Source organism: Danio aesculapii, chromosome 18 (genome assembly GCF_903798145.1).
Source record: "Danio aesculapii chromosome 18, fDanAes4.1, whole genome shotgun sequence".
Classification (NCBI taxonomy): domain Eukaryota; kingdom Metazoa; phylum Chordata; class Actinopteri; order Cypriniformes; family Danionidae; genus Danio; species Danio aesculapii.
In genome coordinates, this window is record NC_079452.1 from 43942004 (window position 1) to 43969416 (window position 27413).

General features: G+C 35.1%; 1 protein-coding gene across 1 annotated transcript; it reads left to right on the plus strand.

The window, feature by feature from the left end:
• Nucleotides 1–9082: 9082 nt before the first annotated feature.
• On the plus strand, nt 9083–26626 carry trhr2 (thyrotropin releasing hormone receptor 2). Its single transcript, XM_056478603.1, has 3 exons — nt 9083–9471; nt 13893–14310; nt 25690–26626. Exons 1-3 carry the CDS (start codon nt 9083–9085, stop codon nt 26377–26379), a joined length of 1497 nt encoding a protein of 498 aa, XP_056334578.1. The 3' UTR covers nt 26380–26626.
• Nucleotides 26627–27413: the final 787 nt, after the last annotated feature.

Below are 27413 nucleotides of genomic sequence, written 5' to 3' on the forward strand. Positions count from 1 at the left end.
TTTACAATTGCCATGGCCGTTTTTTCAATACATTTTAACAAGTTTCCTAAACTCTAAGCATGGTTAGCACAACATCTGTCTTTGTAGGCTATACAATTAACACATTTCTTGTTGCTTTGATACAAAATGCATAGAGTTAACACCAATTTCAAATGCTTGAACTTCTTTTACACTTAAGCTCAACCAAGACCAAAACATTGTAATGTTACAGTCAAATTTACAAATGCTTTCACACATACGGTCATGTTCAAACCATAACTTATATAGGCTTAAGTCGAAGTGAACAGCTGTTCATATTGTGAATTGAAACACAAATATATCCCCTGTATTTTATTTCATTGCCCATGTGAAACAGCTTATTGCAGTTATGTAAATACATAAAACACAGCAGATTCCCATGTAGGAACCACACTCAGGTTTTTACAATCACATGCTCATGATCTAAAAGAGGACTCTTTGGGCTGATCTTGTGTGGAAAAAGAACAACAAGAGAATTCTTCCTATAATGCCTTGCCAGAGAAGATATCAGGTGTGATGTGCATGAGAACTTGGCTAAATGAATATTACTTTTTTTTTTTATTATAATTGCGGTGCTTTTTCTGTTTGTGTATCTTGCAGTAATGTCCTTTTGTGAATAAAGTCAGTACTGCAGCAATTCTGTGTCTGTATTATTATTATTATTTATTTTATTTTTTTACGTGAACTGTACATTTTTGTATTGAATTCATTCATTTTTTGAATTGCATTTCTGCAGCAAAAGAAACAAAATGCATGCATTTACTAAACCCAACAAAACAAAAGTGTAGAGGCTTCAAATATAAGGTCAGGCCTGACACACAAAATAATGCAGTTTCTGTCATTTCAGCTGATGACAGTAGTTTTTTTTTTTTTTGTCAGTGTGTTATGATTGACTAAATGTTCCTGTTGGAAGAGAACATGTGTTAGTGTTTTGAATAATTATTAGATTTTGAAACATGTTTGCAGTGTTTTGTTAGACATGTGTATTGTGTTAGTTTATTATTGTATTTTGAACATTAGTTTTGGAGTTTAGTTTACAACATGTGATAATGAGCATGAAATTAACTGTTTTGCCAATTGTGTGTTTTAGGTGTGTTGGTGCGTTAAGAGTTTAGGAACTTGTTAAATGTATTGAAAAAACTGTAAATACAATGTTCTACAGTGACAGTAATCTACTAAGAGCAGGGACTGGTACACTGTAAGCACCAATCTCATGTAGAAACAGAAAATATTCATTAGGCCAAATATTACTGTTGCATACAAAACCATAAACACACTGAATGTAAAAATGTATGTAACGTACATGTAAAGCAAAAGTATATTCTCCAGAATACAGTAACAGAGCGTGGGGTCTCAGGTAGGAGAGGCGTCCATTGTCTGGAGAAGCATCACATGAGTGTAGGGTTGGTCATCATACAGAGCCGGGCTGAGCAGGTTTCTTCTAATCTCTTCTAGACGAATTTAGAATTTAGGATATAGAAAAGGTGAATATTCTGTAGCTACAAAACTACAAATTATGGACCAGTTGGGTGGGGTTTTGGCCCACAACAGCCCTGTGTCCTGTCACTTTTGACTTATGAATAGGCCTATACTACAGTAAAGCCATGACTGGTTAGTGATCAGTTTTTTTTTTCAATACATTTAACAAGTTTCCTAAACTCTTAACACTCCAACACACAATTGGCAAAAGGGTTAATTTCATGCTCAAAACCACATATTGCAAAATAAACCCCAAAACTAATTTTCAAAATACATGGTTTTACCATGTGAAATGGTTTAAGGTATTGACAACAGACTGCACAATTAGCTAAATGAGGTCAGGCAACTGAGAACTTAGTTCAGCCAATGGGTTTTAGTGTTTTAGCAATTGAGAAAAACTGAAATTGAATACCACTACTTACAGAATAACCTTCCAATGCTAATAGCTCCAGAATAAACTGACATATACCCAAACATGTATTGTTATCATCATAATACCAATCAATCAATAAATTAAAAATAAATAAATATAAAAACAAAGTATTTAATAGTTTCAAATTGTAAATCACAAAAAGAAAAAAGCATAAAAATGTACAAATTAACTAAGAATAATTAATAAATAACTGATTTAACAAAAAAATACAAAATAAAAATGAATAGAAAAAATAATAGATACTAAAAATAACTAATATTTACCAGAATAAACACATTAGCATCTATTACTTTATTCAATCATTTTTATTTTTTGTTGTTTAGTTAAATCAGTTATTTATTAATTATTATTCATGCTCTCCAAAGTAACTTATACTGAACTATTTTTATTAAAATATTTTTGTCTTAGTGTCAAGGATTTTAATAAACAATATTTTTACTATCAAGACCCTTTTCATCAAGGGAAATGTTTCATCACTCTTAAAAATAAAGGTGCGTGCAGGAAGAATCAAAAAGGAGTTTCATAGTGATGCAGTTGAATAATAACAATAATAATAATAATAATAATAATAATAATAATAATAATAATAATAATAATAATAATAATAATAATAATAATAATAATTATTATTATTATTGTTATTATTATTATTATTATTATTATTATTATTATTATTATTATTATTATTATTATTTTGGTTTCCTAAAGCAGTGATTCCCAATGTGGGGGTCGGGAGCCTCTGGGGGTCACGGACACAATAACAGGAGGTCCCGTGGTAATGTCAAAGTTTTTAATAGTAAAAACAACAACATGCAAATGAAAAGCCATCAGCCTTTAAATGATTTTTTTCATAGGGTTGGTGTGTTTACGTTAGATTAACAACACAGCAATAGCGTCAGCGACAGCAGATTGATTTTATAACACAAGTTTAAACTTTCTAACACCTTTATGGCAATCACATTAAAAATAAATACAGGCCACAACTGTTACTAATACTGCCAGAATAAACTGATACATGCCAAGACAAAATGTATTGCTGTCGTCATATTATCAATCAATAAATAAATTAAAAATAAATAAATATAAAAGACAAAATAAATGTAATAGTCTCAAATTGTAAATCTCAAAAAAAAAAAAAGAAAAGCATCAAATGTACAAATTAATTAAGAATAAGTAATAAATGACTGATTTAACAAAATGACACAAAATAAGAATGAATAGAAAAAGTAATAGATACTAAAAACAACAAATATTTTACCAGGATAAACACATTAGTATCAAATAAACAAACACAAATCAAAATAGAACTTAATAATTCTACAGTTAAAATAATTGTATAAAAATGATTATATACAATTCAAAGTGAAATAATAAAAAACTAATACACTAGAATTAAACCGAACAAATAAAAAAGGGACATTCTACCAGAAATGTACATTTTTACTTTAAAAAATGTACTAAAAATGTACTAAAATGTACTAAAAAACTAAAAATGTGACAGGGCCTGACCTTTAAGCTTGTCGTCCTCAAAATATCATACAAAAACAAACATAAAATCATACAATTCAATGATAGAACGCATTGTTGATCACTGTCAGCTTCTGCTCCGTCAAATGGTCACTTTCGAGTCATAGCCTTAAAAGTGTATTGCACTCATTTTACGTTAAATTTAATGCAAATGAGACAGGACTGACAGAAACATGGGGACAACTGTAAATTTATTTGTATTTAAGTACTTATTTGTAGAATTTATTAATAATTTAATGTTTTTAATCAATTGATGTGAATGATAACAACTTAAACTTGCTATTTCTGAAGATTTTTTTCCCTAAATAACAGTTGTTAGCATAACAAAATCATTAAAGCTGTAGGTTCAGTTGGGCTGAGGACAAGGACAATGACAAGGTTTGTACATTTGTAAAGTGTTTTACTACAGAAAAAAAAATATGAGAACCAAATGAATGACATATTTCTTTACAGAACAACTTACAGAAATCGACCATCAGTCCATTTTAGAAATGTTTGGGATAAAATACTTTTTATTTACTGTATTTATGTTTTTATTTCAGGAACAGATTATGTATACGTTTCTGCTAGAATGTCCCAGAAATTAGAATGAAAAATCAATTATAATTAAAATCAGTAAATAAATGAGTAAACACAGTATCCTACCACAATAAGTAAAAACGTAATCATATAATTTATTATAAACAAAAAAGCTCCTAAATAATAGTTTAGATTTACGTATAATATTAATTTTCACAGATTAAATTGGGTGTTTATAAAATACTACCTGTTAGAATGGGTCCCTTGCACGAACACAGGCCTAAATTAACATATAAGTTCAGCATATTATCTAAAAGTGCTGTAATTAACCTACATCAAGGGCTGAAACTTTTGTAGCATCTTTAATTATACAGTGACAGTGTGCTCAAATCAGTCCTCAACTCACTCAAGACAGATGTACGAATCACCGGCGAGTTCGTTCACTAGGCGGCGCTATTGTAATGAAGGGACTTACAGTTAAGAAGACTTACAGTTAAAAGAGTGCATTTACTAGCGCTTCTGTACAAGATCAGATTATTTGCTCGTCATGTCTAATACTTCATATCAGTGCATTTTGTTTTTTCATCTGGGGTTTACAGTGGACACTGCGTGAGAGCTGATTTCCTTCCACACAACAAGAATGATTCTGGTAGGAGACGCTTTATTCTCTATTTTGAGAAGTTCCCGATTTTTCAGTATCCGTGTAAATTTGAAACGACTTTATGAATGGAATGTTTTATTAAAGATGCATGCGTTTTTTTATGTTATTTTAGGCTATACTGTATTTTCTATGACAAATGGTATCCTATATAAAATGTAACGAGACTTAAATTATATGTGCTAATATTTTACAAATGTTTGTGGGTTAAATGCATAATAGTACATTTTATATGATTTACATGACCAAAAAGCAAATAGCCTACATATTTTTGAAAATATATTTAAAGGTCTTCAAGTAGCCTAATGCAATTGTGAAAATATGAATCTTCATGATGTATTGCAAAACGCGTAAAACTCTGATTTATTCAGTCGTGATCCTACAATATTTCTAGTTCAGTGGGCTAATGAAACATCTGGTTTCCTGTTCAGAAACAGATAATAGAGAAGGTGATTGTCACAGTGACACTATAGGCTGCGTTTCAAACCCAAGTGAGTTCCCTACCTGTGTTTTTAGGCGTGTGATATTTTAGGAACGATCCTGTAGCGCCTCACACTGCTGTCTAGGTAGGCAGCTTACTAGGCTTTGAAACATAGCCGTGCTGTTTGCTAGAGCGAGTTGTTCTGATTTAAGATTCTGGTAGTGATATAGTCAATTAGGGAAGCTAAACAAACGTGAATGACAGCCCATTTCACAGCAGCACGCCTGACTCTCACCATTAATGAAAATCTCTGAATCAAGCTCAGAGCAAGAAAAGGAAGAGCTGTCATTTTGGTGTCAGACATGAAACAGGGAATCTGCACTAAAATAAAGACGAATAAAGATACGTTTTTGTTGGAACTAATTGTTCTCCAAAGTAACTTACACTGAACTATTTTTATTAAAATATTTTTTATTCTTAGTATCAAGAATATAAATAAAGAATATTTCCACTATCAAGACCCTTTTCATCGAAGGAAATGTTTCATCACTCTTAAAAATAAAGGTGTCAGGAAGAATCAAAAAGGATTTTCATAGTGATGCAACTGAAGAATTAATCATTCATTCTCTTGGCTTAGACTCTATTTATCAGGGGTTGCCACAGCAGAATGAACCACCAACTTATCCAGCATATGTTTTATGCAGCGGATGCCCTTCCAGCCACAACCCAGCACTGGGAAACACCCATACACTCTTGCATTCACACACATACACTATGGCCAATTCAGCTTACCCAATTCACCTATAGCACATGTTTTGGGCTGTGGTGGAAACCGGAGCACCCAGAGGAAACCCACGCCAACACAGGGAGAACAAGCAAACTCCACACGGAAATGCCAATGGACCCAGCCGGAGCTCGAACCAGCAATCTAACTAATTAACAACACAGCAATAGCGTTAGCTGCAGTAGATTGATTTTTTAGCACCAGGTTAAACTTTCTGACACCTTTATAGCAATCAAATACATTAAAAATAAATACAGGCCACAACTGAATATTGAGAATGATCTCTGATTGGTGGTCTTCAGAAATAAACCAATAGACTTGTGCTGAAAACATTGTGTCCACTAGTCTCTTTAAATTAAACAAATTAATAAATTATTATAAATATGATGTGGTTGTTAGACTGTTGCATTTTTTTATGTTGTCAATATGCTCTTGTTTATATAGGGCTATTGTTGGGTGAGAAATGTTTGCATATGTATAACCACCTAAAAGGAATTTTGGGGGTTGCGAGTCACTGGCATTGTTATTTTAGGGGTCACGGGCTGAAAAGTTTGGGAACCCCTGCCCTAAAGAACCATTTTTTTTCCGCAGTTTGAAAGACAGATCTAAAAATAAAGGTTCTTTATGGCTATTATATATATATATATATATATATATATATATATATATATATATATATATATATATATATATATATATATATATATATATATATATATAATCTAAGAAAAAATGGTTAAACTATGGAAAGATACTTTGTTGAACTAAAAATTATAAAACTGCACAAATAACTTAATGAGAATTATTTACGATTAAATAAATAAATAAATGCAGTTTTATATTACTGCCAGTATTATAGTATAAATGATTACGCCGACATGGTGGCTCAGTGGTTAACACTGTCACCTCACAGCAAAAATGTCACTGGTTGGAGTCCCGGCTAGCTCAGTTGGCTAACTTCTGTGTGAAGTTTGTATGTTCTCCCTGTGTTCACGTGGGTTTTCTCTGGATGGTCCGGTCTCCCCCACAGTCCAAAGACACGCGCTATAAGTGAATTGAATTGAACTAAATTGGCTGTAGTGTATGTGTGTGAATGTGAGAGTGTATTGGCGTTCTCCAGTACTGGGTTGCAGCTAGAAGGGCATCAGCTGTGTAAAACATATGCTGGATAAGTTGGCGGTTCATTCCGCTGTGGCGACCCCAGATTAATAAAAGGACTAAGCCGAAAATGAATGAATGAATGAAATCGGCCGTAGTACATGTGTGTGAATTTGAGAGTGTATGGGTGTTCTCCAGTACTGGGTTGCAGCTGGAAGGGTATCCACTGCGTGAAACATATAGTGGATAAGATGGTGGTTCATTCCGCTGCGGTGATCCCTGATGAATAAAGGGACTAAGCCGAAGGAAAATGAATGAATTAATTAATATATACAAAAAAAAAAATTGTGATGAAAAAAATCTTACTTTTTAAGAACGTGGAACCAGCAATGCCCATAATGAACCTTTATGTTATAGAAATTTGTCTAAAAATAAAGGGTACACATAAATTCATTCATTTTCTTTTCGGTTTAGTCCCTTTTTTAATCTGGGGTCGCCACAGCGGAATGAACCACCAACTTATCCAGCATATGTTTTACGCAGCGGATGCCCTTCCAGCTGCAACCCATCTCTGGGAAACATCTATACGCACTCATACACTACGGACAATTTAGCCTACCCAATTCACCTGTACCACATGTCTTTGGACTGTGGGGGAAACCGGAGCACCTGGAGGAAACCCACGCGAACACAGGGAGAGCATGCAAACTCTACACAGAAATGCCAATCGACCCAGCCGAGGCTCGAACCAGCAACCTTTTTGCTGTGAGGTGACAGCACTACCTACTGTGCCACCGCGTCGCCCTTACATATACATTTTTATATGTAAATACATAAAAAACTAAATATATTTTTGATTTATAATCTTTAGTTTTTAAGTCTTGAATTTGTAAAAACATGTATGTTTTAATTTATGCAAATACAAAGACTGGACACACACTCACTCACACATACACACACAAATGTGTCCCTCTTCAGTTTACATGATTGGAAACCACAGTGCACTTGTCCGTATCTGCATTGCCAGAGCAGCATTAATGGAATATGAAATAGAGTAAGATGAAGTCCGAGCAGGGTTTTGCAGGGTTGGGAATTCGGGATTGAGTTAAATTACTTTTCACATCGTGTCCACCTCAATTTATTAGGGAAGCCCCGAGAGGCAGTGCAGTCTTATTTACAAGGCAAAGAGATGGCTGAAAAGAGCAACAGATGTCTGGATTTTTCAAGCTGCTCAATACAACGTCTTGACCCCATTTAGTAGTCTTAATGGATTTCAAAACCCCCGTTTCAGTCTAAAATTAACGGATGAATATGCAAATGTCTGTGTTCTTTCTTTATAACAAGTAGACAGCAGGCTTTGTGTGCAGTATACACTGAAAAAACAACTACTGAGGCAAATTAAAGATTTGTAGGATCGCTTAATACACAGAAAAAAGCACAGTGTTTCATTTAAAGATTGTTAGTTATTAAACATGCCATTTGCCACAGCAGCTGTGTGGCTTTAATCTTTCTGTGATTTTCCGCACTTATCGCCGTGCACCACTTAAAATGTCTCATTTAAATAATTAAAAGCTTCTCATCCTGTCTCAATAATGTTCAGAGGAAGTCTCCTAAAGTCCTTACCAGAGCAAGCGTAATGGGAATATTTGTAAAAGGGAAAAAAAATAGGAAGTCTACGTTAGCCTGCATCATGTTATTTTAATAAGTGACGCTCCCAACTCGGTCTGCTTCTGTGTTCAGTCTTATCTTTTGAATGCCAGATGAAATGGACTGTTATTCAGTAATTAACAGACGGCTATGAAATCCTCTTAACAGTGATTGAGACTTGCTTTTTCCCTACTGACTTACTCAATCTTTTATTCCAGGGTGATCGATTGGATGGACGATTGCATTAACGTGGAAGCGGGTAAAAAAAACGCAGCCTCTGGATTTCAGTGCTTTCAATGGATACTGTTACAGATTAACACAGAAGAAATAATGGGCTGCGGTCAGCAGAGGAAGGCTATTACACTGTTGATGCCAAGAAAATTAAACAACACACTTAATAAGAGAAAAGCCCATCAGTAAAAAGCGATTTTTACATATACAGTTTGAGTCAAACAACTTTCTGCTATTAGTGTGTAAATATTGACACAGAGAGGACTAATGATGCAGGAAAATGTGAGCTCCAGGATGGACACTCCAACCAATATCTCTTTAGTGGGCTCTGGAGATGCCGTGACCGAGTCCCTGGAGTATAAGACTGTTTCTGTGTTTTTGGTGCTGCTGGTGTGTGGTGTGGGCATTGTGGGAAACATCATGGTGGTGCTTGTGGTTCTTACCACACGCCACATGCGTACACCTACCAACTGCTATCTGGTGAGCCTGGCCGTGGCCGATCTGATGGTTCTGGTGGCTGCGGGTCTGCCGAATATCTCCGAGAGCCTGATGGCAACCTGGGTGTACGGGCATGCTGGATGTCTGGGCATCACCTACTTTCAGTACCTTGGCATTAATGCATCCTCCTGTTCAATCACGGCATTCACTGTGGAGAGGTAAAATAATTATAATAATAAGTTATATATATTATTTATTTCTATTTTTATTATATTGTTTTGAACATTAAGGATTTCAGTGGTCTAAACATCCATATCTAACCCATTTGCGGTCATTATAGACTGAAATTTTTTTTTTATGTAACTTCATTTCTTACTTCACCAAAATGCTATGAAACTCAGTGTCACAAATGTCACTTACTATGAGCACAAAACAATTGTGTATTTGATTATGAATGAACAAATGGATATTTTGAAATTGACACATTTGATTTTTGAACAATAAAAGCAATTGCAATGAGAAATACACTCACCGGCCACTTTATTAGGTACACCTTACTAGTACCGGGTTGGACCCCCTTTTGCCCTCAGAACGGCCTTAATCCTTCGTGGCATAGATTCAACAAGGTACTGGAAATATTCCTCAGAGATTTTGGTCCATATTGACATGACAGCATCATGCAGTTGCTGCAGATTTGTCGGCTGCACATCGATGACGCGAATCTCTCGTTCCATTACATACCAAAGGTGCTCTATTGGATTGAGATCTGGTGACTGTGGCGGCCATTTGAGTTCAGTCAACTCATTGTCATGTTCAAGAAATCAGTCTGAGATGATTCACGCTTTATGACGTGGCGCATTATCCTGCTGGAAGTAGCCATCAGAAGATTGGGACACTGTGGTCATAAAGGGATGGAGACCCTACTATCCGAATGTCGCAGCAGAAATCGAGACTCATCAGACCAGGCAATATTTTTCCAATCTTCTATTGTCCAATTTTGGTGAGCCTGTGCAAATTATAGCCTCAGATTCCTGTTTTTAGCTGACAGGAGTGGCACCCGGTGTGGTCTTCTGCTGCTGTAGCCCATCCGCCTCAAGGTTGGACGTGTAGCAGCAAGTTACTGTTGCCTTTCTATCAGCTCGATCCAGTCTGCCCATTCTCATCTCACCTGGATTTTTTCTCTTTTTCAGGCCATTATCTGTAAACCCTAGAGATGGTTGTGTGTGAAAATCCCAGTAGATCAGCAGTGTCTGAAATACTCAGACCGGCCCTTTTAGCAACAAACAAACATGCCACATTCTAAGTCACTTAAATCACCTTTCTTCCCCATTCCAATGCTAAGTTTGAACTGCAGCAGATTGTCTCGATCATGTCTACATGCTTAAATGCATTGAGTTGCTGCCATGTGATTGGCTGATTAGAAATTGTGCGTTAACAAGCAGTTGGGCAGGTGTACCTAATAAAGTGGCCGGTAAGTATATGTAAATAAAGAGTAATTTTTTGGGATACAATATACAGTACAAACCGCAACAATCAAGTTGTCTTTGATACTATCTAAATATACATCCAAATGTAAAGCATAAAAAATCTATTCTAAAGGCCTGTTAACACTAAGCACGATAACCATAAGACAACAATAAAGACAAAGTTCTGACTACAGCTATAACGATAACGATGTAGAGAAACAATATCTTTGGGATCACTTTAAGAATTTTTCCGAGCTAATAAATGATACAACACTGACAGACAGTCAGAATCCATTTAAATATATGTCTATGTGCAGTTTAAAGCTATAGCCGACATTGTGGAGAAGCTCTACTTGATGTTGAGCCCTCTTTTCAAAGATTATTTCATGATAATATCTATTTTAGAAACAACTGGTTATACCTTGGAAAATTAATTATAAAAACAAAAGTATCTCAAGCAACTAGTGCTAGTTTCGGCATCTTTGTGTCCCATTTTGAGTCCCTCATTCATTCCTTTTCCTTAAGCTTAGTCCCTTATTTATCAGAGGTCGCCAGCAGAATGAACCATCCACTTATACAGCATAGGTTTTACAACAGATGCCTTTCCAGTGAAGGATTCGGATTTCTACCTGTCAATCCGTCACAGCATGAATCAACGTTTATCCTTTTCTCATCATCCTGTTTCTCATTATTTTTATTAAATATTTTAGACTTGATGGCATTTAAATAGTGACATTGGCTAAGTCACTAACCTAATTGTCCAGAAAGCACCCTCACTCTAGCATAGGAAAAATAAGCAGACCGGCCAAGGAACTCATTCCGAGTGTTGAAGCTTGCTTCTGATGATGAAACTGAAAACTATCTTCAGTAAACTTTATTTATTTATTTGAATCTCTGACTCCGGCTCCTCTTCATCTGACAGACTGGTCATTCTTTGGGTTAAAACTGTATATAATCCCTACACCAGCTGCAACCCAGTACACCCATACACTCTCACAGTCACATACACTACGGCCAAATTTGTTCGTCCAATTCACCTATGTTTTTGGATTGTGAGGGAAACCGGAGCAAACACAGGGAGAACATGCAAACTTCACAAAGAAACCCCGAACAGACCCAGCCAGGACTCGAACCAGCGAACTCCTTGCTGTGAGGCAACAGTGCTAACCACTGAACCACTGTGCCACCCATTTTGAGTCATTCTGGTAAAAGTATTCTACTATGTAATTGCTAATTTCAGTGTTTTATTACATTTATTACACAAGCTGGATTCACTGGTCAGATGCACCAATAGCACACTGAGGATATCTGCTGGTTACAAGGGGGTAATGCAAAAATAATCACAAAAAATAAACAAATCATTATTGTTCATCAGTGTGGCCTCAAAATTATGTATCATTCATTCATTTTCTTTACAGCTTAGTCCCTTTATTAATCAGGGGTCGCCACAGCGGAATGAACCGCTAACTTATCCAGCATATATTTCACGCATATTTCTTCTAGCTGCAACCCATCACTGGGAAACATTCATACATTCTCATTCACACACTTACATACACTACAGACAATTAGGCCAACCCAATTCACCTATAGCGCATGTGTTTGGACTGTGGGGGGAAACTGGAGCACCCGTAGGAAACCCGAGTCAACAGGGGGAGAACATGCAAACTCCACATAGAAATTGTGAAACACACAGAAAACTGACCCAGCTGAGGCTCGAACCAGCGACGTTCTTGCTGTGAGGCGATCGTGCCTCCCCGCACCACCGTGAAGCCCAAATTTATGTATCATTATCTTTATATTTATAGTTATCTTCCTTGGTGTAAACTTGCCGTATAGTCTTCATCTTTTTTATAGAAAGCATAGGAGATAGATAAATTATATTTTAAGTGCAACATGAGATCTTGGAAAATGCTGTTAGCCTGCCAGCTCTGAATAGCCTGATAGCAGCTATCTTCCCACCCTGCAAATCACCATCCAAAATCATGCCTCCTGAACACATATAGACAACATCACTACATTATATCATGTAACATTCGCCAAAGAAAAAACTAAAGTACAGTTAGTAATTACAATAGCAAACTTCAAAAAATAATTTATTTGGACAATGTCTTCCTGCCATTCTGAACCTGCCAATAATGTTTCTGCGTGAACAGATGCATACAGGTATATAATAACATATTTTGACCAGCAGGTCAGACAACCTATCGTAACATTCGGACCAAACGTTTTGATTGGACAAACTTTTCTTGGTCCTACACCTTCTGCAGAATATTAAAATATATATAAATACACTTGAACCATTTTATTTATTGATTGCTATCAGCATGTGAAGAGACTTTCAACCAGCATAACAAAGATACACTGTTTTTTCATTTGTTCATGCTTTTGAACTGCACTATGGGATCGTTTTTCCAAAACCTTTTATTTTTGGAAAGTTTAAAAAGTGACTTTTATTGACATTTTTATTAGTTTGAAGTTATATATTAGTTCCAGAAAGCAGGTAAAACAAAAACAAAAGGCAAAAAAAAAAAATTTTTATTAACAAGTAAATAACATGGTGAGAACGCGGTAAGATCAAAAAACGTGGTAGCATCAGGCAGCCACTGGGCTTTTTTTATTTGTATTGATTTTGAAAACACTGTTGGTTGGGTTTAGGGAAGGCAGTGGGCGGGTCAATTGGTGCTTTTGAAAACACTATTGGTTGGGTTTTGGGAAGGGGGAGGGTTGGGGAATCGGTCGGTCAGTCAGTCAACGCCTCTGGTGGATTTACGTGAAAACAGCAGGTGTGAATGGCACCCGCGAGAAATTGAAAAAGCACACACAGCAATCTCTGGCGGATTTGCAAAAACAAAAACTGCAAAAAAATATTACCTCCGGGGTATTTTGTGCTCTCTAGAAATATACAGGGGTACGTATCCATATTGAGCCTGGGTTGAATTGAAATGTCAATAAAAGTCACTTTGTTCATCTGCACTGTTAAAATTTCAACATCAAAAGTCGACAGAGCAAATATTAAACTACTATAATGCAATTTGCAATCATAAATAAGTAGAAAACACCTTGTGTACCACAAAATACCAAATAGATATTTTTTACAGTGTAGTTTCTGAAGACAATCACCTATTGTGCCAAACAAACTTATAAACATCAAAATCCTCTCGTTTCCACAGATACATCGCCATATGCCACCCAATGAGGGCGCAGACCGTGTGTACAGTATCCAGAGCCAAGCGCATCATAGCTGGTGTGTGGGTTTTTACCTGTGTTTACTGTATGCTTTGGCTATTCCTGGTGGACATCCAGGTGAATCCTGATGGCCGAGTGCAGTGCGGATACCGTGTCTCTCGAGATCTTTACCTGCCCATATACCTGATCGACTTCGCCATCTTCTACGTCATTCCTTTACTCCTGGCCATCGCTCTTTATGGTCTCATTGCCCGAATCCTGTACCTAAATCCTCTGCCGCATCCGCCAGATTCGGGTACCGTCATTGCTCCAACTCTTAGAAGAAGCTGCAAAGAACCGGCGGATGGGGGGAAAGCAGCTCGTCAGGGACGCCCGAAAAGTGCACTTTCTTCCCGGAAACAGGTAAATGTATGTGCTAGAGTGTGTCTGCGCAAGTTTGCATTTAGACAATTAATTCTGCATTTTGAAATCCACTGAGATTGCAGTGGAGGGTAAATGAGGGCCAATTCTCTGCTCCTGCACTGTGCCTTATGATTATTATCGCATATTTGTTTTTTGAAAGGTCACCTCTTTTTTTTATGAGAAGGATGTTTCACTCTACTAAATGTCAATTGGTAGAGAGAAGAGTGTGCTGATATTTCTTGGTGCGGTTTAAAATGTAAAATTGCATTAAATGGCATTTTGCCTAAATTTAGTGAAGTTAGGATTTATATTGTTATTTGACTGCATTGTATTTTATCTTTATTTAACTGTTATATATATATATAAATAAATACAGATGGAGTCAAAATGAATAGTGATTTTTTTTCTTTCTTTTTCAAACATTTCTCAAATGATGTTTAACAGAGCAAGTGATTTTTTTTACAGTATTCCTATAATATTTTTTCTTCTGGAGAAAGTCTTTTTAAATAAAAGTTTGTTTTATTTCGGCTAGAATAAAAGCAGTTTTTAATAAAAAAAAAAAACATACATTTTAAGGTCAACGTTATTAGCCCGTTTAAGCTATCTTTTTCGATTGTCTACAGAACAAACCATCGTTATGCAATGGTTAACCTAATTAACCTAGTTAAGCCTTTAACCTTTAAACTGCAAATAAGCTGAATACTAGCGTCTTAAAATTATCTAGTAAAATATTATGTACTGTCATCATGGCAAAGATAAAATAAACCAGCTATTAAAACTATTATGTTTAGAAATGTGTTGAAAAAAAATGGGGTGTTGAAAAAGAAATTGGGGAAAATTATAAATTATACAGGAGGGCTAATAATCCAGGGGAGCTAATAAATCTTGCTATATGTTTCTGTTTAAATTAATTTAAGTTAAATGTTTATTAATTTCATTTTGTAGTATTTGTTTGTCTTAGTATTCATTTTAATTATTTAAAAATTTTAATTTTAATTTAAGTTTTTTTTAGTACATTAGAATACACTTTGGGTTTTTTATAGATAACTAAAACTAAAATAAATTATATTGAGTGCTTTGATATTTTATATATATATATATATATATATATATATATATATATATATATATATATATATATATATATATATATATATATATATATATATATATATATATATACATACAGTTGAAGTTAGAATTATTCGCCCCCTTTGAATTGTTTTTTCTTTTTTAAATATTTCCCAAATGATGTTTAACAGAGCAAGGACATTTTCAGTGTGTCTGATAATATTTTTTCTTCTGGAGAAAGTCTTATTTGTTTTATTTCAGCTAGAATAAAAGCAGCTTAAAATTTTTTATGAACTATTTTAAGGACAAAATTATTAGCCCCTTTAACCTATATATTTTTTCCATAGTCTATAGAACAAACCATCATTATACAATAACTTGCCTAATTACCCTAACCTGCCTTGTTAACCTAATTAACCTAGTTAAGCCTGTAAATGTCACTTTAAGCTGTATAGAAGTGTCTTGAAAAATATCTAGTAAAATATTATTTAAATCTATGGGCAATATGTATAGATGGATGTACTATGAACATAATATAAACAAGTTATATTAACTACAGTCAGAGATTTACAAATAGATGAACATACCGTACAGGTTGCTATTAATAATCAGAAGTATGCAAATAGATATGAACATAATATACAGGTTGTTAGCTTCAAAATGGAAGTAATTTATACTAAATGCTTCCTAAAAATCGTCATTTTTAGGCTGAAAGCTGTATGCAACACAGTAACATCTTACAGATATTACAGAGAGAGCAAACATCTGAGCTCATTGTTTATGATGTGAAAGGCTACCTAATGGCAGAATATCATTATATAGCAGGTCATTAGGATCTGTCTCATCAGAAGAGAGGCATTAGGGGCCATCAGGATACTGTTTGGGTCTACATTACCGTCAGTGCAGCAGACGTGGCTGTGTTGTGACACATGATGGGCACTGTGACACTAGAGATATGATCTGCGGCTGCCTACAGTCAAAATACGAAAGTCATCAAGACATACAAGGGCCAAGAATTTCAGATCTTGTGTATGTTTAGGGTTTGAAGTGTTGCTTTGAAGATGACTTGAGGATGAATTTACTCAATCACACATACGTGTTGATACAGTTTACACTGGTGTGTCAGTATATATCCATTTTATTTATCAAGCACCCAGGTATCCATCTTTTATATATATATATATATATATATATATATATATATATATATATATATATATATATATAAATGGGCATAAAATATAGGATAAAACAAATTTGAACTATTTTAAACTATTAATTACTATTTACTTACTATGTAGTTAGTTCTAATTTCTACAGTACTTAATTACTCAAACACATGCCATACACAAAATATAAATAAAAACAGCGACACTACATATTTTTCCATTCGCTATCTGGACAATGATACTTTATATTTTCATCCAAGTGCTGTTTAACCGAGAGAAGATATTTTTCAACACGTTTAAACATAATAGTTTTGATAACTAATTTATAATAACTAATTTATTTTTGCCTTTGCCACGATGAGAGTACATACTGTTTTTTTTTTAGTTATTTCGCAAGATACTAGTATCAAGATAAAAGTGCAATTTAAATGATTAACTAGGTTAATTAAAAGCAATCAAAAATATATTTAGTCTTTTCTTAAGGGGACTAATAATATTGACCTTAAAATTGTTTAAAAAAAACTAAAAACGGCTTTTATTCCAGTCAAACTAAAATAAAGAAGAAGAAATATTATAGGAAGCACTGAAAATATCCTTGCCCGATTAAACTTCATTTGTAAGAAATATTTGAAAAATACATTTAAAAAAATCCACAGGAGCGCTAATAATATTTAATAATATTAGGCTGTCATAATTCTTTTTTCAGTTAGATTTTTGTACAACCAGTTAAGAATAACAAATACATATATAAAAAACATTTATACTTTAAACATTAACTGAAATAAAATATATTATATATAAAAATAGATTTAATACAACTACAATTATTATGACACTGAAATGACAAAATAAAAATGAGAAAAAAATGCGCTCACAATTATCTAAATATATTTGAAGAAATAAAAAAGAAATATGTAGAGCAGGCAATAAGCTGAAGGATGAAAAACATAAACAAATATTTTTTTGAAAATAATTGCTTATCTTACACCGTGTCCGAACTACATTTGACACTGTACACTGTGACACGCAATAAAAGGTCTTTTTTTTCTAATCATCTGCGACAGCGATGTGCAAAATCTCTACATTAGAAATGGTTTCTATTTCTGTGATGTCGTAGCAAAACAACAGCATAAACTGCTATGACATTGATCACCTCAGGTACTGATTATGTGCTTTATTCAGTGTTAAATGCTGAAAGCAGCAGAAGATTTACTCCTAATAGAGTTTACGTATGAAAAGGAATGTTAGATCTGTGACCAGACCAACAAATATCAGTTACTCGTGTACTTTTAATAGTGTTAAAGAGGTTTAATATGTATTAATTAGATTCTGAATGGCTCTGGTATTAAAATTTTTCTGTTGTATCAACAATCAAACTGCTTGTCGCTAGAATCTTATCACACAAGGACACTTTTAGGTGATTAGGTGATAAAATGTTCATTAGCCAAACAGAATCAAGCATCCAACAGCCCCATAGTATAAATACTGTTTATACTCATGTGACTTGCATCAAACAGGTGAAAACTGACAATGTCCAGAATTCCCGCCCGTTCTTTGACCTCGGTTGCACGACGCGTCCCTGCATTTACCGCGAGTGCACTTCTGTGTGTGTGAAGACGCTGACATGCGCCTCAGATCCAAATCTCCAAGATTCAAGTGGGCCCCACTTGAGCGGAACATTTGCATAATATGATTTGCGATGTTCACTCAAGTATGCTTAATACTCTGAGAGATTATGCTCTTTGAGGTTATAAGAGCGGTTCCCTTTCTGTCGCTTTTGTACCTCGCTTACGCCGCACCTCCAACCCTTTGATCACTTCATCTGCGAATTTCATAAAGTTCAATACGATTCAAGATGCCTGCGCCGCCGCGGTGCTCAACTGAAGTTATCTCTCCTAGGAATCTGATAAAGTCATCACTACAGTAGAGGCTCCTCTTTATTTAACCTAATCACGAGTAGCAGCCGGCTTTGTTTGTGCTGTGTTAAGACCCTTGTTTTCCATTGATAAGCAATCACAATAACCAGATATTCCAAATGCATATTCAAATTGTCACCGGCAGTCATGCAGTCATTATCTCCTGCTTTGTTAATTAAAGGAGCTCCTCCCAGCTTTGCGTGGCTTCAATTAGATGCTTTGTTGTGCAGACAATTTTGTCATTATTATTGAAGGTCTCCGTCACCGCTTGTCTATCTCTAACGGGACACAATGCGTAAACGCTCCAGCCCCACAGGAGTCCTCGTGAATGTTAATGGGAGGATTTTTGGTGTTTATTCGTATTTGAAGTAAGCGAGGAGACACTAGGGAGGGCAGCTTTGGGTTTTTTTGACAGACGAAATATGGTGTGGGTTTTCCACTTTCTCAAAGGAGTTCAACAGCGTTTAGTTGTCTACTGTCATCTGGGACACAAAGATGATGTTTGACTGATGCTTGACTGCATGTCTTTGTCTCATTCTCTGTACCAAGCCAACTTCTTCATTTTACAATACAACAATAATGTAAAATGCAATTTTTTTTTTTTACAAAAATGAGGTTGAATTATGGGTCATAAAGGTACATTGGAGTGCATTGGAATGCACAGCTTTCATTGATATGTGAAGCAATTTCAACTGAAATATGATTACGATGTAGCCCCTCCCCTTTTTAAAAAACAGCCAATAGTATTTGATTTCACAAAAAGCAACACTAAGGACTCTATTTTAATGAACTATGCGCTAAGTCTAAAGCGTATGGTGCAAAAGCATTAAGTGCATTTGCTATTTATATGGAGGACTTTGTAAGAGAAAAAACTAAACACTATAGCGAGTTTAACAGACCATCTGCAGCACAAGGATAAAGAATGAGCTTCTTTCATTTGGCCTCTTGACTTTCTTTTCACTTTACTTTTACTCTTTACAATACTCCTTTACTTTTGTGAATAAGGAAATGGTGTTTTACGCACTTCGCTGAGGACATCCATTAGCCTACATATATTTAATTTGGTTTGTTAACAAAAGATTTGTTTCAAAACTATTTCTAAATTCAGTTTTAATTTCCAGCAAATGAATAAATGAACAATAATAATGAAGTGTGGTCAAAAAAATATCCATATGATTTATATACAAACACCCGTCCTATTCTTATGCCCCATATAGTGATGCATACGTCTCCAAAACCCGACAGGTGGACAAATATAAACTTGTTTTTATTAAAACAAATATAAATTTGTATATAATAAATAATACTGCTAATATTAATAACATTATACAAATGCAAATTTCCTTTATAGACCGACACAACCATGAGTCCACAAAGTGGTGCAAATGGACTTGCTATTTAAACAGCGTGGTGCAAAACGTGAAAATTAGAGTTGCGCTGGTCTGAAAATAGCAACAAATCACGCCAAACATGTCTTGCGCCTTATTGCGCCGAGTGTATAGTAGAGTCTTGACAATCACAGTTTTCTCCACTTCAAAAATCTATAGTAAGAAACATAATTACTGTGGAAGTCAATGGTTACCAACAGGCTTAAAAAAAAAACATTATATACCCTTTTTTTCTGTTCAAGAGCTCAGCCAAACTAAAACTTATCTAAAACACTCAAACTGGTTTAAAACAAGTCAAGGATGAGTAAATGATAGCTTTTTCATTGTTGAATGAACTAGGTCCGATAAGTTTTGTGGTTTGCTGTTGTGTTTCTGGACTGGAGCAGACTGTGTGTGCACTGTGGCAGTTTGTGTGACAATTTGTACACTGTAAACAATGGGCTATATGCACAGCTAGTGTTTTTCAGCCAATGATAAACTTTCAGTAAAAGCTTTATGTGACTCTTTTAAATTTCCGTAACACTTTATTTTGATGGTCTATTTGAGTATTAGTAGACTGTCTGCTTATTATCTGTTGATACTGCTCCTTCAACAGACATTTAACTGAGTAAGAAACTTTGCAAATACATGTCAACTTACACTAACCCTAACCCCAACCCTAACCCCGACCTAACTGTCTACTTTTAATCTAATGAGAATTAGTTGGCATGTAGATGCAATGTAACTTAAATTCAGCAAACGGACCATCAAAATAAAGTGTGACCTCAATTTCAAAAGGTTCATTTTACAGCATCGATGCTGTAATGTAATTACAATACATTCAGTTAAATAAACTTAAGCATCCATTTGGATGTTAAAGCGTGAAAAGAACAAAAGAGTTTAAACGCAGGTGCCGTCATTAGCCGTCATACTGGGGTTAAATTAATTTCTATATTTTAAAAACATGACGCGGAAAAATATAGAAGCCGAAGATCAATGTTTTTAAAAGAAATAATATCTTACACGGGACGATTTTGTTTGGGATGATAATTAACTGGAAGCCCTGGGGCTGGCTAACTGAAATTAAAAGTCTGTGTGCATATACCCCATTTCCAGTAGAATCTACAGTAACTTACTGGCAGCAGTTCGCCAGTAACGTACTGTAAATCAATTACAGTAAAAATGCTGTATTTACGTTTACAGCACCATTTATCTTTATTGTACAGTAGTACAGTCATTGTTTCACAATGCAACTTTAAAATACAGTAACATACCGCATAACTGTCCTACAATAATATACAATTCATATTACAGTTAAATACTGTATATTTACAAAAATCGTTATTAGTGTAACTGTAGCAGACTGTATTTTGGATGTCCTTGAAATTGTAATTATCTGTATGCGTATTGTTTTTGTGTGTTCGCCTTGGGGCTTGGCATAGAAGCATGCAGTACATCTTAGCAATGTGGCTGTAATTCTACTCTTAATTGTTTTGATTAATATATAGTGTAAGATTTCAGATTAATATTTTGTTGTATACCATTTATTTAGTAATTTTTTTTAAGTGTTTAGGCGAACCTTCTAAATGTCAACTCTCGGTTCTGAATATAGGCAAGTGAATAATTCCAGCTGTGTCTTGTAGGGGGCAGGGTGCTTCCGATCATTCATTCATTTTATTTTCGGCTTAGTCTCTTTATTAACCTGTGGTCACCACAGCAGAATGTACCGCCAACTTATCCAGCATATGTTTTACGCAGCGTATGCCCTTCCAGCTGCAACCCATCACTGGGAAACATCCATACACTCATACACTACTGCCATTTTAGCTTACTTAATTCACCTACACCACGTCTTTGGACGTGGGGGAAACTGGAGCACCCAGAGAAAACCCACGCAAACACGGGGACAACATGCAAACTCCACACAGAAATGCGAACGTGTTACCCACTGCGCCACCGCATCGCCAGGGTGCTTCCGAACGTATAGAGAAATTAATTGGTCAAAAGATTTGATGAGAAGCTGAACTGTGATGTCACAAAATAATATTGATCTTGATTGGCCTGAATGAGAAACTGCAGGATGCTTTTATCTTCAAAATAGGTATGCTATCTTTGTTTTGGAGCAAATTAGCTTATAGAGGAACTTAAAGGGACAGTTTACACACACAAAAAGGTCAGTTTACTGCACACTCAAGTGGTTCTAAACATTTTTGAATTTCTTGTTGAACACAAAACAAGATTTTCTGAAGAATGGTGGAAACCAGCGACCACTGATATCCATAGTGTAAAAATAAAACACGTGGAAGTCAAAGGCTGCTGCTTTCCAGCATTCTTTAAAATATCTTCCTTTGTTTCAAACAGAAGAGTGAACTGCAGATCGGGTTGAAACAAAGTGAAGGGTGAGTAAATGATGACAGACTTTTCATTTAAGGATCAATTACCCCTTTAAGACTAACATGTTCATATAAAATCCCCAACAATTAATTTAGATTTCAGGAGGATATCCAAGGAGTTTCAAGCCCACAGTATAAGGCTGCTTGTATATTTTTCCGCTAAAATAAAAAAGTAATCTAAAGATTCTGTCATTACGATTTATTTTCACAGATCGTGTATATGAATATGTTTTCCTGAGATGTATTGAACTTGCTGTAATTTTTTCTGATTTAAACATGTAATGTTTCCATGGTGACATTATGAAGCCTGCTAAGATACATGTTCTTCAAAACTGTTAAATGTCTTATGACAACTGTAGGCACGTAAGTTTTAAAGAGATGAAAATTATTAATATAACACAGTTAGCTAATGTTTTTTCTCTACTGCATGTGTTTATGAAATTAAAACTCTCATTTATTGAGTTAGGCTACATTATAGGCAAATTTAAAGCCTAAACATTATTTGTTGTACATGTACATAGCTTATACAGAGAAAAATATTGTATTATTTATTTAAACATATATGTAATAATTTCTTTCTAAAAATGTTCTGGCAAAATGAAAACATATAATTCTGATATATTTGGATAAAAAGCTTATATAGGGCAGCACTTCACCAGTAACTTACTGTAAATCAATTACATAAATAAATTATCCTAAATAAATACAATAATTATCCTAAATAAATAAATAATAATTACATAAATTATCCTATTAATAATAATACAAATTCATAATTTAATTGTTTTATAAATATAATTAAAAATATAATCATTATTTTAATACATTTTATTTCCTGGATTAAACTATTATTATTTACAATCTGTAAAACAACAAATTTCAGTTGAACAACAACACCATTTAAAAATGTATATTATATTATATTATTATTATTGTACATTTCATGCTGTATTTGAACAGCAGTGTTAGAATAGAATCGAATTGAAAAAACAACAAAAAAACAAATACAATAAAAAAAGTACAATAATTCTTCACTTTCTGTGAAAGGAAATTAAGTGTTTTTTTTTAAACTGCACAGTCTGTTATAAGTAATGATTTTTATCTTGTTACATAAACATTTTCACTTGTTAGAAGAACATAATTAACAGTCATATCATTAAAAAAAATGCACAAAAGACTAATGTTAAACTTGCACATGAACATCTGTTCACAACGTTATCGACGTCCTGTTCATATCATAAAACACAACTTGTTAAAAAATAGTGCAATATTTCAAAGCAGCATTCTGAATTCATGTAAAACATCTGGAAGATCAGAAGGCAGCTAGATATTATACTTTACTTTAAAATTAGAGGGATAATTTACCCAAAAATGACAAATTGCTGTTAATTTATTCTCCCTCTGGCCATCCAAGATAAATGACTTTTTTTCATCTTCAGCAGAACATTAAAGAGGATTTTTTTAGCTGAAAACTATGATCCCTGGTTATTTATAAAATGCAACTACTTTAAGAATGCTGGTACTTTAAGAATCAAAAAATATATGTTGGCAAAACAAAGTTAAAGGCTGTGACAAGCCGACAGTCAGCCGTTGGGCAGGATCGAGCCGTACATAAGCGTCTGTCAGGTTAGTTTATTTGGTGTACTCCACATGTCACCTCTTGTCAGGCTTATGATGGAAACAGTTTGCCCAATTCAGCATGTAAAATTGGCTTTTGCTGCCTGATTGGCTGTTCAGCTATGAATCAGTGTGAGAAAACTAAAACTGAAATGATGAAGCTAAGCAAACAACACAAAGCAAGAGGTAACACAAAGAAACCGGCTGTCATTTCGTTGCATTTCTTGAATATTGCAAACTATATGACTTATCAAATTAGAATAGAAATATTTGCATGAGAGAATCCCTCTAGGGTGGAAAGATACATTCTCTCAAACAGGTGGAGAATGTACATCTGCTGTCGTCCATTTGGTGGGTTCACATGCAGTTTTTTTGGCAAGATGCAACCAGATGCAGTCGTCACAAGGCAACAACACAGTCATTTGTCAGTGTCCTTGTCAAATAGTCCTTGTAATCAGTCTATAACAATGCTAAGGCTGTGTGTGTGTCTGTGTAGATGTTAGTAAAATACAATTAATGGGAAGTTGAATAAATAATATAAATAATTCTCATGGTGGGCGTCACAGTGGGGTAGCACGATCGCCTTACAGCAAGAAGGTCGCTGGTTCGAGCCTCGGTTGGGTCAGTTGGCATTTCTGTGTGGAGCTCGCCTGGGTTTCCTCCGGGTGCTCCGGTTTCCCCCACAAGTCCAAAGACATGTGGTATACTGTAGGTGAATTGGGTAAGCTAAAAAGTTGTCCGTAGTGTGTGTGTGTGTGTGTGTGTGTGTGTGTGTGTGTATGTGTGTGTGTGTGTGTGTGTGTGTGTGTGTGTGTGTGTGCGTGAGTGTGTGTGTGTGTGTGTATGCAATCAGCGGAATCCGGATCAGGTGCGTGTGAGCGGTGCATGGCTGGATCTGTAGTCCATACAATTGCTGATTTGTAGTTCTATGGCGATCTACATGCTTACCAGCGATCTACAAGACTTAGATCACTGGTGATTGTGACAGTGCCCTAAGCATACAAAAGTGTACTTTTAAGGTAGCAATGTGCACATTTAAGATATAGTGTAATTTTTGAAAACGTACCACCCCAGTGATAAATTTTGTACCTTTATTTCTGTGAGTGTAGCATTTTAATTTTGTTGTATTTAAATTCCTCTTAAATTCTTCTTGTTGTTGTTCTCTGTAATCTATTATATATAAATAGTAACAAATAAAAACAAAAATTATATTTATATATTTATTATAGTCATTATATTTCCAATCCCCATGATTCTACATTTTAAATGAATGAAATTTATAAATATATTCATATAAAAAATTCATAAATAATATATAATTTATATATAAAAAATATTTAACAATATATATAAAATGTATGTAAACGTAAGTTCTTGCAGTTTCTAAACTTCATAATAGCAGTAAAATTATAAAATTATAAAAATTAATCTGTTGCCTATTCCTTTAGTTGCCTAGTCATTAGTTGATGAAACACTTAATTTTAAACACATTAACAGTCATTATAACACTCTTTAAATTACATAATTCAATTGAGATTTCACAGGAATTGTAATCAGGTGCTACAAATTCTACCAATTAAAACTCCAGTAAACCAATAGGATCACACTGGGTCCTACTTGAGACCTGATTCCTTGCAGGGGCTTGATTAGTAATAACACCGGGCTTAATGGGTCCTGATGGTAAATTTGGCCTTCCAAATCCAACAGATCAGCCTGTGCAAGAGATATTATTACAACATTAATATCTTGAATCCACTGCAAAGCCCCAAATAATTAAGCTAAAATATAAGTAACTTCTTTAACGAGAAGTTCACCCATAAATGAACATGCTGTCATTTTTTTTCAGGTCACCAAGATGTTGGCTGTGGTGGTTGTGCTTTTCGCTCTGCTCTGGATGCCCTACAGGACCCTGGTCCTCATCAACTCCTTCGTCAGCACGCCATACCTGGATTCCTGGTTCATTCTCTTCTGTAGGACCTGCATTTACGCCAACAGCGCCATCAACCCTGTCGTTTACAATCTGATGTCCCAGAAGTTTCGCTCGGCCTTCCGTGGACTGTACCGCTGCCGTAGGGAAGACGGGCACCAGCGGACGCTCTCCATGCTCCAGAGCGGATACAGCCTAGGAAGAGACCCACGAATCTGCAGTAACGGTACCAGGGACACTCCTAAGAAAGTCGGTTCAGTCACTCCAGAGCAGAAACAAAACAAAGGCATTGAAAACAAGATGGAAAATACAGACAGGCAGATTAGCGACGGTGTTGAAAATGAGATTAATCCGAGCATCAAGAAAAATGCATGCACAAATTGCGACATAGATGAATCAAAAACCTCGGAGATGCCTACAGTGGAGGAGGTGGACATGAGTAAGATTAATGATAATGGGAAAATAATTGAGGAAAGCGGTAATAGTGCTCAGGATATTATCGCTGACATGAGCAACGCACAGCAGACACAACGAGTGTCCGGTGAATTCACATCCACTCTGGGGGAAGCTGAACAGAATGATGCAGAGCTCAGTCACAGTGTTTTATAGATCACTCCACTATACTGTATATATTACGTTGAAGTGGCGGGGTTGTACCTGGTTGTTCATTTCTAAGCCAGATCTTGAAATTGGAAACTTGTATGTACTCACAGGCGCCGTTCTCTCTCTCCAGTGAAGGTGACAAAACACTTTCTTCTTGTGATTTGCAAGTGGAACCATTTGGCTGTCAGCACCAGCATCACATGCCTCCTCTCTTGGGATGCTTGATGTATTCAAAACATCATATTGTGGTTATCCAGACAAAACAGTTAACTATTATTTGGATCTTCTATTGCTGCTGCACAGTAATATATAAATAAATATATAATATAAACTAATTAATATTAAGGGCGGAATCAAGGTTCGGGTCTAGATTGGACCAGGAGGCATTTATGTGTGGAGTTTGCATGTTCTACCCGTAATTGTGTGGGTTTTTTCTGGGAGCTCAAGTTTACCCCATAATACAAAGACATGTAGTATAGGTGAACTGAATAAACTAAGTTGTCACACAACTAATAGTGTGTGAATGGAAGATTATGTGGGTGTTTCCTAGAACTGAGGCTTGTGCTCTCAGTCCTGAGTTGCAGCATCTGCTGTGTAAAACATATGCCAGAGTAATTGGTGGTTCATTCCATCGTGTCTCCCCTGATGAAGCAGAGAACAAGTTGAAAGAAAGTGAGTGAATTCATATTATTTATTCATTCATTTTTCTTTGGCTTAGTCTCTATTTTAGAGGTCACCACAGCAGAATGAACCGCCAACTATTCCAGCATTTTACATAGCGGATTTTACACAATGGATGCCCTGCCAGCCGCAACCCAGTACTGGGAAATCAATTAATATTAATAATCCTAAAATATATTTATGATATCTAAATACTGAAGCAGCAACTATAGAACAGAAAACTCACAAATGGCTCAAAATCATCAAGAAAGGTAAGTAATAATAGTCTTTCTGTCCCTATTGTGAGGTATGTTCTTAAAAGGCTCTTTATTTTTATCAGTGGTTCCATTAATGGAACTTCTCTCGAGGGACGCAAATCA